The 17,905-nt window shown below is 38.2% G+C and overlaps 1 protein-coding gene across 1 annotated transcript in view; it reads left to right on the forward strand.

Moving 5' to 3' along the window:
* Positions 1–17,905, forward strand: part of Hecw1 (HECT, C2 and WW domain containing E3 ubiquitin protein ligase 1) — a 173,439-nt gene that overhangs the window by 52,268 nt on the left and 103,266 nt on the right. The window contains exons 5-7 of the mRNA XM_052156837.1: positions 1,989–2,158; positions 13,288–13,430; positions 17,047–17,147. Coding sequence (XP_052012797.1) covers positions 1,989–2,158; positions 13,288–13,430; positions 17,047–17,147 — 414 coding nt within the window. The remainder of the gene's footprint in view (positions 1–1,988; positions 2,159–13,287; positions 13,431–17,046; positions 17,148–17,905) is intronic.

Here is a 17,905-nt window from a genome sequence, read left to right on the forward strand (position 1 = left end):
AAAGGACAACAGCTCTTTTCTTGGTCACCTTTTTCTCTCTGCTAATCAGATATGAGCTCTTAGACATACCAGGAAATTTTTTCTGTACCTCAACATGACTCAAAATCAGTTAATAAGGTGTTCTCAGTTAAGTCATCTCCTGGTGTCCATGGTACATAATTTTATTATTCTAAGATGACAATTTCCAGCATTGGAATGGAACTGGGGCTATAAACATGACAACTAAAGAAGGAAGCCTGTAAAAAGTAACAGATAAATATGTGTAATTAGTATATACTCACATTAATTTAATTCACTATCTCTATCTATGATAAAAATAAATATTGTTCCAGGAAGAAGACTCAGTGGGTAACAGTGTCTGATACTAGGCCTACTGAGGTCAAACCCTAGGTTCTACATAACAGAAATAGAGAACTAACTCCTCCAAGTTTTTCTCTGACAAACATACATATACCATCTTGTCACACATGTATACACACACACACACACACACACACACACACACACACACAAAGAAAGAAAGAAAATGTAAGAGAAAGTAAATACCAATAGAAATATCAAAATATGCTCCATGCCTCAGAGATAAAAGGAAAGATCATCTAATCCACAACTAAAGGTAATGGTTAGTTTTTGTCAACTTGATATAAACTAAGTCTCCTTGGAAGAGGGGACCTCATTGAAGAACTGCCTCATAAGACTGACCTATGGCTATGTTGTAAAACGATCTTTTTTATTTGCTAATTGATGTATTGTGAATGATGCCATACCTGGGCAAGTTGGCTTAGGCTAAGAAACCAAGCAGAGCAAGCAATAGTTAACAGGCCAACCAGTAGCTTTCCTCCATGGTCCCGGCCTCTGCTACTACTTGAGTTCCTACCTTGACTTCCTTCATTGATCAACTGTGATCAGGATATGTAAGCCAGGTAAACCTGTTCATCACCACGTTGGTTTTGGTTCATGTTTGGTTTTGGTTCATGTTTGGTTTGGGTTAAAATTGCAGCAGAGAAGCAAGCAATTGTAAACCCCCTCTCTACAACATGGAGTTGTGAAAACTCAAACATCGTAAGTAAGCCTGTTCAATTGCCAAAGTCTCCTCTTCCTAACACCATAGTTTCTTGTAACTCTCATCAGTGATGAGTGCCTAGCTCCACAGAGGGTGTGTTTACTTTTCTTCCATGCATCTCTGCTCTTTCATTTTTTTCTGTCTATTCTTACATAGTAAAAGCCACACTTCTATAAAATGACTGCCCTTGGTTTCTTATGTCTTGAACTTGCAAAATAACTTTCCATCTTTGAACAAACATGTCTCCCATTAGTTTTCTTACATGTCCACCATCATCCTCTCTGCAATTCCCATCCTCTTAATCTGTTTGTGAAGCACTAGAAATCCAGTCCTATAAGGACCAATGATCCTCTCAGGAAAAGTAGTATGTCCACAGTCCATTTGAATTGGCATAATAAGACAAGGATTTCTTTCCCAGACACAACATATACTAGGAAATGTTCCAAAAAGTATTCTGCATATATACCAATCGGTATTTGTTTGTAATGGGAAATAGTCTAAACATTATTTAAAAAAAAGAAAGTTTCACATGTATATTAGTTACTTTTCTGCTTATGTAATAAAATAACATAACCAAAAGCAATTTACAGAAGAGTTATTTTGAGATTATGGTTCTAGACAGATAAGAGTTTACTATGACAGGAAGGAATGGCTGCAAATGGCTGGATCAAAAACTGTACAATTATATCTTCAACTGTACACTTCAAGAAAAGAGTAGACTCCAAGTAGGGTGAATCTACAGAAACTCAAACCTATCCTTAACGACATCTTGCACCTCTCAAAACCTTCCTAAACAGTGTCACCAACAGAGTGTTGAAATATCTGAAACTATATGTGGATATATTTAGGATCACTTGTTCTTGTATAGAACCTGTAGGTACTTGACCTCATTAAAACATACTTAAGTAAAAAATTTATTTTATAGATTTCCAGGCCATGGGATTGAAGAAAGGGATGTTTTTCAACCCAGACCCTTATCTGAAGATCTCCATTCAACCTGGGAAACATAGCATCTTCCCGGCCCTCCCTCATCATGGACAGGAAAGGAGATCCACAATCATAGGCAACACTGTAAACCCCATCTGGCAGTCAGAGGTAAGCGTTAGGGAGTGGGGATTCTGAAAGAAAGATGAAAGGATCAAAAGAAAAGAAATGGTGATAATCCATTCTCTGCTCATCTTGTTGTGGAGTACAGATTCATTCTTGAATTCATGGCCATGAGATTCAGGCCATAGCAGGGAATCATATTCTCTATGGGCTTCAACTTAAGGCTCTGGGATTATTGCCCCAGGTAGTAACAAGTAATGTACTGTCATAGGTACTTTAAATGTAATGGGAGAATGCCTACCCTCCAGTCCAAAGTTCAATCCAAGCATCCAGAAATTTAAATAGAACACAAAAGAAAAGGAAAAAAGAAAAGGAACAAAAATCTTTAATAATTCGTGACTTTGGTTGTGGTCAATGCTCAACAGGGACCAGTCTTGATCTGAGCATCTCAAAATTTCTATGGGGTCTTGTAATCTTACATAAGCTTTCATCTGCAGGTGATTTTTAGGTTCCCGCCAAATGGTACATATTCTGAGCAATTATCAATTAGGACTTTTTCCCAGATAACAAGATCTTCTCATATATTTCAATGTTGTTTAAGATTTCAGCATTATGTAAACAAAACTGCATTATTTTCTTTTGAGGACCAGTCATCTACATCAAAATTGGATGTCAAATACTAGAGAGGGCTGCTTTTATTCTTTAGATTCTTTGTGCATATAAAATATGGCATCATATGTACTGGTTTTCTACAGACAAAAACAGCCATTTTTAGGCGAACTTTGACACACACAGTGGTAATAATGGGACAACTGAATTTCACCAGGAGTGTCCTTGCTTTGTAGCCAAATATCTGACAAGAAACAATTTAAGGGACTGTTTATATTGCCTCACTGAGAACATAGTCTGTCATAGTAGGCAAGGCACAGCAGAGAGAAAGGCCTAAGGGTTTGTGCACAAAGATCAGTACATCTCCAAGGATTAGGAAGCCAAATTCACAAGCTGAAACATGGATAGTTTTGACACTCTAGCTCAGTCCTTATGGCTCTGCCTCTGAGGTCCCATGTAAAGAAGTTTCCACAACTTCCCAAACAAAGCCACTGGCTGAAGATAAATATAAAGTTTTCAAACTCATGAAACTGTGGGGGATGTCAAACTTTAAAACTATAATACATAGAGCTGACCATGTGCCACAGCTCTCTATACCCAAATTCCACCAGGAGAGAGATGGTTTACCAGGAGTGCAGACAAACCTGAGAGCAAAAGAAAGACGAACATTTCTGCTCCAAGGGACATGCCTGGAGCCCTCAGCACAAAGAAACAGAGAAGCAGTGTGGACAGGATCCTCTGGTTTCCATCTGTGCCTGAGCTGTCCCAATGGCACAGCTCTGCATACACACATTCTTCCTAGAGGGGGCTGGTCTCCCAGGAGTGCTGACACACCTGAAAGCAAGGGTGAGACCACCACTTCTGCTCAAATTCCTGACTCAAGATGGACCCACCAAGAGCCATCAGGAAACAGGAGTAAAGGAATACCAGGGACAGGATCCTTCTGATTTCCCTCTGCACCCCAGAATTGACCCTGTGCCACAGATCTCAGACCAAAATTCTACGCGAAGATAGCTAGTCTCTCAGGAGTGCTGACACACAGGCTACAGAAGGGACAAACCACAGTGAGAGACACCACAAATAACCAGATGGAAAGAGGCAAGTGCAAGAACCTAAGCAACAGGAAATAATTAACTCCCCTAAAAAATACAGGAGAATACATATAAGCAGGTAGAAGCCATTAAAGAGGAAATAAAAAAAAATCCCTTAAAAAATTACAAGAAAATACAACCAAACAAGTAAAACAATTTAACAAAACCATTAAGGATCTAAAAATGGAAATAGAAACAATAAAGAAATCACTAAGGAAGACAGACCTGGAGATAGCAAACCTAGGAAAGAGATCAGGAGTCATAGTAGCAAGTATCACCAACAGACTACAAGAGATAGGGGAGATAATCTCAGCTTCAGAAGACACAATAGAAAACTGACACAACAGTAAAAATTGACACAACAGTAAAAAAAAAAAAATGAAAAGTACCCAAACCCCTAACCCAAAAATGTCCAGGAAATCTGGGACAGAATGAGAAGACCAAACCTAAGGATAATAGGTATAGAAGACAATGAAGATTCCCAACCTAAAAAGCCAGTAAATATCTTCAACAAAACCATAGAAAAGAACTTCCCTAACTTAAAGATGGAGATGACCATAAACATAAAAGAAGCCTACAGAACTCCAAATAGATTGGACCAGAAAAGTAATTTCTCCTGTCACATAATAGTCCAATAGACCAAATGCACAAAACAAAGAAAAATACTAAAAGCAGTAAAGGTCAAGTAACATGTAAAGTAGACCTATTAGAATTATGCCAGACTTCTCACCAGAGAATCTAGAAAATGTGAGAGCTAGAAAATCCTGGGCGGATGTCATACAGACCCTAAAAGAACACATATGCCAGTCCAGGCTATTATATCCAGCAAACCTCTCAATTTCCATAGATGGAGAAAACAAGATATTCCATGACAAAAGCAAATTTACACAATATCTTTCCACAAATCCAGCCCTAAAAAGGATAATAGATGGAAAGCACAAGGAGGGAAACTAAACCCTTAAAAAACCAAGAAAGTAATCTTTCAATGAATCCAAATGAAGATAGCCAAACAAACACAATTCCACCTCTAACAACAAAAATGACATGAAGCAACAATCAATATTCCTTAATATCTCTTAACATCAATGGACTCAACTCCCCAATAAAAAGATATAGACTAACAGACCAGATACATAAACTGGACCCAGTACTTTGCTGCATACAGGAAATGAACCTCAGTAACAAAGAGAAAAACTGCCTCAGAGTAAAATGCTGGGAAGAATTTTCCAAGCAAATGGTCCCAAGAAACAAGCTGGAGTAGCCATTCTAATATGGAATAAAACTGACTTTCAACCAAAAGTCATCAAAAAAGATAAGGAAGGGCACTTCATACACCTCAAAGGAAAAATCTACCATGATGAACTTTCAATTCAGATTATCTATGCTCCAAATGCAAGGCCACCAACATTCATAAAAGAAACTTTACTAAAGCTCAAAGCACACATTGCACCTCACACAATAATTATGGGGGACTTCAACACCCCACTCATGTCAATGGAGAGATTATAGAAACACAAAATTAAGAGAAACACAGTGCAACTAACAGAAGTTATGAACCAAATGCATTTAACAGATATCTATAGAACATTTCATCCTAAAACAAAAGAATATGCCTTTTTTTCAGCACCTCATGATACCGTCTCAAAAAATGACCACAGTCACAAAACAGTCCTCAAGAGATACAAAAAGATTGAAATAATCCCATGCATTCTATCAGATTACCACTGACTAAGGATAGTCTTCAAAAACAACAAAAACAACAGAAAGCCCACATACGCATGGAAGCTGAACAAAGCTTTACTCAATGATAACTTGGTCAAAGAAGAAATAAAAATATTAATGACTTTGGAATTTAATGAGCATGCAAGCACAACATACCTAAACTTATGGGACACTATGAAAAGAGTGTTAAGAGGAAAACTTATAGCTCTGAGTGCCTCCATAAAGAAACTGGAGAGAGCATATACTAGCAACTGGAAAACACACATGAAAACTCTAGAACAAAAAGAAGCAAATAGACCCAAGACGAGTAGGCAGCAGTAAATAATCAAACTTAGGGATGAAACCAACCAAGACGAAACAAAAAGAACTATACAAAGAATCAACAAAAACAGGATCTGGTTCTTTGAGAAAATCAGCAAGATAGAAAAACCCTTCACCACACTAACCAGAGGGCAAAAAGACAGTATGCAAATTTTAAAAAGGAGAAAAGAAAAGGGAAACATAATAATGGAACTGAGTAAATTCAAAGAATTGTCAGATCCTACTACAAAAGTCTATACTCAACAAAGCTGGAAAAACTGAATGAAATTGACAATTTTCTAGACAGATACCAGGTAAATCAGAATCAGATAAGTCATCTAAACAGTCCCCTAACCCCTAAAGAAATGGAAGCAGTTATTAAAGTTCTCCAAACCAAAAAAAAAAAAAAAAGCCCATTTAGTGTGGAATTCTATCAGACCTTCAAGGAAGACCTAATAACAATACTCTTCAAACTATTCCACAAAATAGAAACAGAAGGAACACTACCCAATTTGTTCTATGAAGCCACGGTTACACTGATACCTAAACCACACCAAGACCAAAGAAAGAGAACTTCAAACCAATTTCCCTTATGAATATCAATGCAAAAATACACAATAAAATTCTTGTCAACCGAATCCAAGAACACATCAAAATGATCATTCACAATGATCAGGTAGGCTTCATCCCAGGGATGCAGGGATGGTTCAATATATGGAAATCCATCCATGTAATCCACTACACCAAAAATCTCAAAGAAAAAAAAACCCACATAATTATCTCAAAATAAGCTGAGAAAGCATTTGACAAAATTCAACATCATGTTTAAAGTCTTGGAAAGATCAGGAATTCAAGGCCCAAACCTAAATATAGTAAAAGCGATATACAGGAAACCAGTAGCCAACATCAAACTAAATGGAGAAAACATTGAATCAATCCCACTAAAATCAGGGACTAGACAAGGCTGCCCACTCTCTCCCTATCTATTCAATATACTACTTGATGTTCTAGCTGGAGCAATGACACAACAAAAGGAGGTCAAATGGATACAAATTGGAAAGGAAGAAGTGAAACTATCACTATGTGTACATGATATGATAGTATGCTTAAGTAACCCCAAAAATTCCACCAGAGAACTACAACTGATAAACAACTTCAGCACAGTGACTAGATATACAATTAACTCAAATAAATCAGTAACCTTCCTCTACTCAAAAGATAAATGGACTGAGAAAGAAATTAGGGAAATAACACCCTTCACAATACTAACAAATAATATAAAATATCTTTGTGTAACTCTAACCAAGCAAGTGAAAGATTTGTAGGACAAGAACTTCAAACCTCTGAAAAAAGAAATTGAAGAAGACCTCAGAACATGTGAAGATCTACCATGCTCATGGATTGGCCGGATAAATATAGTAAAGATGGCCATCTACAGATGGCCATTACAGAAAGCAATCTACAGATTCAATGCAATCCCCATCAAAATTCCAAATCAATTCTTTATAGAGTTAGAAAGATCAATTCTCAAATTCATTTGGAATAACAAAATTCTCAGGATATCAAAAACTATTCTCAACAATAAAAGAACTTCTGGCAGAATGGCCAGACTTGACCTCAAGCTGTATTACAGAGCAATAGTGGTAAAAACTGCATGGTATTGTTAGAGAGATAGACAGGTAGATAAAAGAATAGAATTGAAGATGCAGAAATGTAACCATATACCTATGCTCACTTGATCTTTGACAAAGAAGCTAAAACTGTATGTGGAAACTGAGAGCATTTTCAACAAATGGTGCTGGTTCATCTTGCAGTAAGCATGTAGAAGACTGCAATGTGATCCATTCTTATCTCCTTGTACAAAGCTCAAGTCCAAGTGGATCAAGGACATAAAACCAGATACACTGAATCTAATAGGAGAGAATGTGAGGAAAGAACCTAGAACACATGGGCACAGGGGAGAATTTCCTGAACAGAACACTAGTGGCTTATGTTCTACAATCAAGAATCAACAAATGGGACCTCATAAAATTGCAAAGCTTCTGTAAGGTAAAGGACACTGTCAATAGAACAAACAGATTGGAAAAGATCTTCACCAATCAATCCTACATCTGATAGAGGGCTAATAACCAACATATACAAAGAACTCAAGAAGTTAGTCTCCAGAGAATCAAATAACCTTATGAAGTTAGTCTCCAGAGAATCAAATAACCCTATTAATAATGGGGTACAGAGGTAAACAAATAATTCTCAACTAGGACATACCGAATGGCTGAGAAGCACCTAAAGAAATGTTAGCCATCAGCGAACTACAAATCAAAACAACCCTGAGATTCCATTTCACACCAGTTAGAATGGCTAAGATCCAAAACTCAGAAGACAGCAGATGCTGGAAAAGATGTGGAGAAAGAGGAACAGTTCTCCTTTGTTGGTGGGATTGCAAGCTGGTAAAACCACTCTGGAAATCAGTATGGTGTTTCCTCAGAAAATTATACATAGCACTACCTGAGGACCCAGCTACACCACTCCTGGACATATATCCAGAAGATGATCCAACATGTAATAAAGACACCTGCTCCACTATGTTCATAGCCAGAATCTGGAAAGAACCCAGATGTCCTTCAATGGAGGAATGGATACAGAAATTGTGATATATATACACAAGGGAGTACTATTCAGCTATTAAAAGCAATGAATTCGTGAAATTCTTAGGCAAATGGATGGAACTAGAAAGTGTCATCCTGAGTGAAGTAACCCAATCACAAAAGAACACCCATGGTATCCACTCACTAATAAGTGGATATTAGCCCAAAAGCTCAAAATAAACAAGTAACAATTCACAGACCACAGGAAGCTCAAGAAGAAGGAGGACTGAAGTGGGGTGCTTTGGTTCCTCTGAGAAAGGGAACAAAATACTCACAGGAGCAATAATGGAGACAAAGTGTGAAGCAGAAACTGAAGGAAAGGCCACCCAGAGACTCCCATACCTGGGGATTCATCCTATAAACAGTCACCAAACCCCAACACTATTATAGACATAAGAAGTGCATACTGAAAAGAGCCTGTTATGGTTGTCTCCAGAGGGGCCTGCCAGAGCCTTAAACATACAGAGGAAGATGCTAGCAGCCAGTCATTGGACTGAGCGTGGGGACCCCCAATGGAGGAGTTGGAGGGTGGTCTGGAGGAGCTGAAGGGGTTTACAGCCCATAGGAAGAACGACGATCTCAGCCACCCAGATGCCCCAGGACTCCCAGGGACTAAACCATCAACCAAGGGCTACACATGGTTCCAGCCAAAAGTGTGGCAGAGGAATGTCTTGTTGAGCATCAGTGGGAGGTGAGGTCCTTGGTCCTGTGAAGGCTCAATAGATGCCCCAACAAGGGGAAGGGAGGGGGAAATGGGTCGGGGAGGGGTATATACTTGGAAGCAAGTGGTGGGAGGATGGTTTGGGAGTTTTGGGGGAAGGGGGAAACTGGGAAAGGTTTTAGCATTTGAAATATAAATGATGAGTATATTCAATTAAAAAAAAACCCTCAAGTGACAGCATTGATGTTGTCAAGGATGTGAAGAAAGAGGAACACACCATTGCTGGTGGGATTGCAAGCTGGTGCAACCACTCTGGAAATCAGTCTGGCGGTTCCTCAAAAATTGGACATAGTACTTCCTGAGGAACCACGTATACTTCTCCTGACATATACCCAGAAGATTCTCCAACATGTAATAATGACACATGCTCTATTACATTCATAGCAGCCTTACTTATAATAGCCAGAAACTGGAAAGAAGCCAGATGTTCGTGAACAGAGGAATACAGTGAATACAATGGATACAGAAAATGTGGTACATTTACATAATGGAGTACTACTCAGCTATTAAAACCAATGACTTCATGAAAGGTTTAGGCAAATGGATGAAACTAGAAAATATCATTCTGAATGAGCTAACTCAGTCGCAAAAGTACATTGTATGTACTTACTGATAAGTGATAAGTCAAAGAAAGTAGAATACCCACAATACAACTCATAGATGACATGAAGCTCCAGAAGAAGAATGACCAAAGTGTGGATGCTTCTGTCCTATTTATAAGAGAGAACAAAATAATGAAGAAGAGGGTAGAAGGGACTTCAGAGGACGAGAAGAGAGAGTGGGAGACAGAGCAGCCGAATCAGGTATGGGAGGAAATGGAAGAGATGAGCAGAGGGTCAGGAAATTGAACAGAGGTGTGTTGAAATGGGATCAATTTTCATTCTCCTCCATGCTGACCTCCAGCTGAACCAGCACCATTTGTTGAAAAGGCTATCTTTTTTCCACTGGATGTTTTCAGCTCCTTTGTTGAAGATCAAGTGACCATAGGTGTGTGGATTCATTTCTGGGTCTTCAATTCTATTCCACTGGTCCATTTGCCTGTCCCTATGCCAATACCATGCAGTTTTTAACACTATTGCTCTGTAGTATTGCTTGAGGTCTAGGATACTAATTCCCCCAGAAGTTCTTTTACTGTGGAGAATATTTTTAGCTATCCTGGGTTTTTTGTTATTCCAGATAAATTTGAGAATTGCTTTTTCTAAATCTATGAAGAACTGAGTTGGAATTTTGATGGGGATTGCATTGAATCTGTATATTGCTTTTGGCAAGATGGCCATTTTAACTATATTAATCCTGTCAATCCACGAGCATGGAAAATTTTTCCATTTTCTGAGGTCTTCTTTAATTTCTTTCTTCAGTGACCTGAAGTTCTTGTTGTATAGAGCTTTCACCTGTTTGGTTAGAGTCACACCAAGATACTCCATATGTTTGTGGCTATTGTGAAGTGTGTCATTTTCCTAACTTCTTTCTCAACCTGCTTATCCTTTGAGTATAGGAAGGCAACTGATTTGCTTGAGTTGATTTAATGGCTAAGGTTAAAAACTCAGGAGACAGCAGGTGTCTGTGATGGATGTGGAGAAAGAGGAACACTCCTTCACTGCTGGTGGGATTGTAAGATGGTACAACCACTATGGAAATCAGTCTGGTGGTTCCTAAGAAAACTGGACGTGACACTTCCGGAGGACCCTGATATACCTCTCCTGGGCATATACCCAGAGGATTCCCCAGCATGCAATAAGGACACATGCTCCACTATGTTCATAGCAGCCTTATTTATAATAGCCAGAAGCTGGAAAGAACCCAGATGTCCCTCAATGGAGGAATGGATACAGAAAATGTGGTATATATACACAATGGAGTACTATTCAGCAATTAAAAACAATGAATTCATGAATTTTTTAGGCAAATGGATGGAACTGGAAAATATCCTAAGTGAGGTAACGCAATCACAAAAGAATACACATGGAATGCAATCATTGATAAGTGGATATTAATTAGCCCTGGAGCTCTGAATACTGAAGATACAATTAGCATATCAAATGACTCCCATGAAGAAGGAAGAAGAGGGCCCTAATCCTGGAAAGGCTTGATCCCGCATTGTAGGGGAGTACCAGGACAGAGAAAAGGGAGGGGGAAAGATAGGAGAATGGATGGAGAGAAGAGGACTTATGGGACATATGGGGAGTGGGGGACTGGGAAAGGGGAAAGCTTTTGGATTGTAAACAAAGAATATAGAAAATATATATATATGAAAATAAAATATATATATATAGAGAGAAATATATATATATATGAAATGGGAGATGGGGAACTGGAGTAGCAACCAGAAAGTTCCAGATGCCAGGAAAGCAAGAGCCTCCCACGGGTGAGGACCCTGTGAGATGTCAACCTCACAGGGATGACATTAGCTGAAATACCCCACAAAGTGAAGGGAGAACCAGTCGAGACCATATCCAGAGGTTAGGCATGTCTCCCCTTTATATGTTACTTGACCACTTTCCCTTATTGCTTTTAATATTCTTTCTTTGTTTTGTGCCTTTTGTGTTTTAACTATTATGTGACGGAAGGAGTTTCTGTTCTGGTACAGTCTATTTAGAGTTCTGTAGGCTCCTTGTATGTTTACGGGCATCTCTTTCTTTAGGTTAAGGAAGTTTTCTTCTATAATTTTGTTGAAAATATTTACTGACTCTTTAAGTTGGGAATCTTTGCTCTCTTCAGTACCTATTATCCTAAGGTTTGGTCTTCTTGTATCCTGAATTTCCTGGATGTTTTGGGACAGGAGCATTTTGCTGTTTGCATTTTCTTTGAGTATTGTGTCAATGTTTTCTATGGTGTCTTCTGAAGCTGAGATTTTTCCCTTCTGCCTCCTGTATTCTGTTGGTGATACTTGCATCTATGACTCCTGACCTCTTTCGTAGGTTTTCTAACTCCAGGGTTGTCTCCCTTTTTGATTTCTTTATTATTTCTAATTCCATTTTTAGATCTTGGATGGTTTTGTTAACTTCCTTTGCCTGTTTGTGTTTTCCTGAAATTCTTTAGGGTTTTTTTGTTTCCTCTTTAAGGGCTTCTACCTGTTTACCTGTGTTCTCCTGTATTTCTCTAAGGGAATTATTTATGTCCTTCTTAAAATTTCTATCATCAGTATGAGAAGTGATGTTAGATCTGAATCTTGCTTTTCCAGTGTGGTGGTATGTCCAGGAGTTGCTATAGTAGAATTGCCTTGATTTCTGTTGCTTATGTTCTTATGCTTGCCTCCCACCATCTGATTATCTCTAGTACCTCCTGCCCTTGCTATACCTGACTGGAACCTGTCCTTTCTGTGATCCTGTGATCCTGTGATTCCAGGATCTTGTGATCCTGAGTTCCTGGGTATGTCAGAACTCCTCTGAGAGTCAAGCTGCCTTTGGGCCCTAAGATCCTGGTGTGACCAAGCTCCTGGGGTCCTGGCATCCTGTGCTCCTGGGCATGTTAGAGTGTCTAGGAGAGTAGCTTCCTCTGAGTCTTATGGGACTGGCTGCAGGGTTAGTGCCCAAGGTAAAGAAGCCCAGACCAGAAGGTTGATTTTACTTTTTTATCCATGGGGTTTAACAAGGGTCACTGTTGTGACTCCAGGAGCTGTCCATTGTAGCCTGGTATAACAGAAGAGAATGTGCAACAGAAGACAATGACCCTCCCTCTCTCAGAATCCACCAATAGCTGAAGTTCAGCAGTAAAGAGCATAGCCTTGCAAGTCCCTCCTACTTCCATGACTGATTGTTGATATAGATAGTCTTGTGTTGGCCTGGTGAAGGTAACCACTATTGTTGTAAGATAATGATTTTCATGGTTATATCAAGTCGAGAGAATAGTATTTTGCAGCCTTTTATCCTGCCTTTCAACTCTTATATACTTCCCACTTCATGTCCTGCAATGTTCCGAGCTTTTGAGTCATGTTTATTTGTTTTTTAATATCTAAGGGAGCATGCAATTGTCATCCCCCATTTTTTAAAAGCATTTCTCACAGCATTACTAAGGCCATGGTACATGGACTGAAACTGTTAAACCCTATGACCTCTCAGTTAGTTAATATAATATGGATTCTCATTGCAGCATTTCAGTTTCGTGTCTCTACCAACTGACGTGCTGGAAATTGAAGTCAAGGACAAGTTTGCCAAGAGTCGTCCCATCATCAAGCGTTTCTTGGGAAAGCTGTCAATGCCTGTTCAGAGGCTGCTGGAGAGACACGCCATAGGGTAAACTGTGACTGGGGTGGCTTTGCTTCCACTTACAGGCTATGCCCAGGAAGGCTTGTAAGCTGCCATTACAAAGTCTGATGGAAAGACAACTAAACTGGTTTCCAGTTTGGGGGCTTTCCCCACCAATATCATTTCATGGGCCATGGTATTCAGTTAAATTCTTCCCCTTCTTACTCTTGTGTAGTTTGTATAATACATATTAAAGAGTATAGAAAAATCATAGGCAATATTAGAAGTAATACACATTTTTCTGTATAAATATAGACTTAAACTTTGCCATTGCTGTAGAAAGTATTTCATTCCTTCACCTGTCTTATATGTAGGATTCAACCACATACTGCACTTCCATACCAAGATGAAATACTGTTTCTTGGAGAACATTTTTCAAAATATGCTATTTACAGAAAATTATAGCTGAAAATTTGAAAGCATGAATTCTCATGGAATGATAGGAAGTGTGTTGGTTGCAGCAGTCAATTGTATATGCTAATGTGCTTTTGTGTTTTAAATATTTTACATTCCTATTCACTCATAGTTTTTATTAAAATGAACTATGATCAGATCATCTCTTTGTATAATGTGTATTTCCTTAGACAGCAATACTTTATTTGAAAATATTAGCATAGGCCTTTGGCTATAAGCATATCACTTATATGATTCATAGAGAGATATAAAAGAATGAAAAATATGAAACAGACTTTTGGGGTATTTTAATTAAGTTCTCTGGGGATTTGTTTAGTAATGGACAACATATGTATGGGTGTGTGCACATAGGAGTCCATTAATTCTCAAACCAAAAGGAAGTTGACACATATAGAGCTACTGCTATATGTTTCCACTCCTATTCATGTTTGTGAAAACTGAACAAATAACACCCTGGCATAAGATGACTAACAACATCATCACTGGCACATAGTAGGAACTTAAAAGGAAATTATGTTCCTTGTGACCTTTGTCTTTTCATTTGGTTTTCATAACATCTCTATAACTTAACCATTATCTCTTCTCCATATAGAAAAGTGAAACCTGTGAGGAATAAGTTAAGGTTAAGTTCATATTTGCCTCCCTCCAAGACCAAGTACAACATGTCCCCAACCAACTGTCCCTGCAACAACTGTCTAGTTAGTTGTTCCCCTACTCTTCATTCCTGTCCTACTTTCACAATGCTAATGCTCTGTCAGGTGAAGGCCAAGGAGACAAAACGTGGGGTTTTATAAGATGTCTGCTACTCCAACAGTACACTCACATCTACTTAACAGATACTCAGTTACTCCCTGCTGTGTTGAACTCTGGCTTATTATAGCCATAGCAAGGACTTGTCCATTTCCCTATGCTAAGTACTTTTTTAGTATTACCCTGAAATTCCTACTCTTCACTGTGATAGAATGTCTACTAGGTAACAAAACAAAAAACAAAACAAAACAAAAAAAACAAAATAACAATCAACAAGAAACAAAGAAAAAACCAAATGAGATAGAAAAAGGTCTCCCCACACCTGAGCAAGGGAGTTTGGTTTTCCTAGTGCTCTTGCGACTTGGAGGAAGGGGCAGTATAGATGAGTAGGAGCAACAATAAGTCTTTGTGGGATTACTTTCCACCATCTCTGATAAGATAGGATACTCACCCTATTGGGTTTGGAAGTTCTCTAACTTCTAATCCTCCACTTCCTCCTGCTGCTTTGCCTCCTCTTTAAAGGCCTATAGCATCCATTTCCTGTAGAGACCACTTCTGTATGCTTCCCAATATGGGGATATGCAATGTAAGTAGGAACAAATTACTGGGCTGTGGCCAGGAAGCAGAAGTAATTTGCCTTAAGCCATGGTATACCTCCAGGGCACACACACACACACACACACACACACACACACACATACACACACACACACACAATTTTCAGTCCTCTCTCCATTTTTCAAACTATAGCACTGTCTTTTAATTGCTGTTGGCCTCTAAATTCAACTATAATCTTCACTTTGGAAGTGTCACTGACTACCTGGATCATTATTTGCTGCGCTTTCCTTATTCTTTTTCTAGTTGTAAGGTGTTAAAGGCAGGCCCTATGAGAACATACAGACTTTACCCTACAGGACGCAAAGGCCTGCACTTTTTACTTGCCAGGGACTCAAAAACTGTTTGCTTACTGAGTGATTGAAAGCAAAAAAGAGAAATCTTAGAAAACAAATGCAAAGCATAGTGAACTTAATTTCCATTTTGCCATGTGATCATCTTTAACTCTCATTACAATTAAGATTTAGATTCAGAAAGTATTTCCTATGATCGTAGTGGACATACTTCAAAATATTGATCAACATCACTGCTTTCTAAATTGACAAAACTTTGTGGTTCACCATATTATATCCCCGTATACTGTTTTAATTAATGAACTCTGATAATAAACATTATGTCATGCTTTAATCAAGAAAAATATTAAATTTATGGCTCACTAGACCATATTATTTGTTTCATAATGTCAGTTTTTTCTAAGAAATCTTTCAATATTCACATCAACTGATTGGTGTTTTCATTTGAATATCCTAAATGAACTAATGGGGTGACTATAGAGTAAATAATCAGCTATGGCCTGTGCCTTTGTTTGTACCTGGATATCCCAAGGAAGTACTTTTCCCTAACTCAGCCAAGCCAAGTCAGTTACTTTGTAAAAGGTAAAAAAAATAAAAATAAAAATAAAACTGTATTGCCAGTTTTATATATATATATATGTATGTATATATATATATATATATATATATATATATATATATATATATATATATAAATTTTAACTCCTGATTAATTTCTTCATTCATAGATTATATTTTCAGGAAGTTAAACGTTACTTTGCATGGGTATGGCACCAGAATCCAGAATAGTCAATACGCATTACAGTATTTGGTGTAACTGGAAGTCAAAGATCAGTGAACACAGAATACAAGCTGTGTTTGCTCTATACTCTATCAGGGGCTTTCCATGGCTCAACACAGGCTCTCCAGTATCTATTATGGCATCTGTTCTTATACATTACATATATTCCTCCAACATCTTCTGGCACGTCAATCGCCAGGGACTATTTGGAAATGAGAGTGTCCACAGGAAGATCAAGCAAAGGCCTTTATAATGTTTGTCCCCTCAATTCCTATACAACATAGATTCTCAAACTTAGTCTGTAAAAGGAGTAATATTTTAGAATTTCTAGGTCACAAGTCTCTGCTTAAACTGTTCAGTTCTTCCACTGTGGCAGAAAATAGCCATAGGCAATGTGTAAGCTAATAAGCATGGCTGTGTTCCAATGAAACAGTGTCGATGGACACTTAAATTTGAATTTCACATAATTTACTTTTTAAAGTGATTTTTCCAGAGTTCATGGCCATGCCAACATGTAAAAAGGGATAACTAATTATGAGGTGTAGTTTTTCTGATCCTTGAGTTAAAATATTTGATAAGAATTTCTTTATTGACCTGTACCTTAAGATGGGACCCCAAAGGGAATTTTACTCCCTGTTATAATGGCTTCTCTGAGATTACCTGTCCCACCAGCTGGTGTAGAAAACACACTGCGTGGTCATTAGCAGGAGAGGTTGTTACAGAATCTGTGATGGTGCTTATTTCCTTCTAGGGATAGGGTGGTCAGCTACACACTTGGCCGCCGGCTTCCAACTGACCATGTGAGTGGGCAGCTGCAGTTCCGATTTGAGATCACATCCTCCATCCACACAGGTACTTTCAGCATGATCTTCATGTCTTCTTCCATGCAGGTGTCGTGGTACAGTTCTTTTCTTTGACACTCCAATAACCATAGTTCTCTCCAAGCATGTCATGGACTGTGTAGTTCTCTGTCATCTCTGTCTGAGTCCCAGAAGTCAGTGATCTATATTAGGATTGCCTCCTTAATTAAAAGATTCCTCTTCACCAGGGTCCAAAGATAAATAGTTACACAGTAGAATATAGGTCAACAATGTGATATAAAACTGTGTCTTATTATTTTATTGCCAGAACCTTTTTGAGATGCTCAAAGGCTGTTTAACCTTCCTATACATGAGCAAATGAATGAATGATAAAATGCATGAATATGAGTCATCTCTTTATATATTACATCATCTTTATATGTTATACATCTCTTTAAATAGTTACAGATTGGCTATGAGCTAAAAATGGCAAATTATTGAAGAACTACAATTAGACAATTACAGGAAAAATAAAGATTATGAACAGAAATTTTCAGAAACATTCTATATTCCATTTTCCATATCAAATCATATTCCTAAACAGTAATGATGAGAAGACACCTCATAATCCTTTTTTATTCTCATGGGGGCACCCATACTAAATGTAACTCATGTTGAGAAATAATAAGTCCTATTGAATCAAGTCTATGAGTTACTGTTACTGAGTTACTGAGAACTCAGAGCCTGAAGTATATCACCACCCAATCACTAAGCTCCAGTATATACTAGATTGTAAGGAAATATTTTCCC

This window comes from Apodemus sylvaticus, chromosome 14 (assembly GCF_947179515.1).
Source record: "Apodemus sylvaticus chromosome 14, mApoSyl1.1, whole genome shotgun sequence".
In the NCBI taxonomy this organism is placed as follows: domain Eukaryota; kingdom Metazoa; phylum Chordata; class Mammalia; order Rodentia; family Muridae; genus Apodemus; species Apodemus sylvaticus.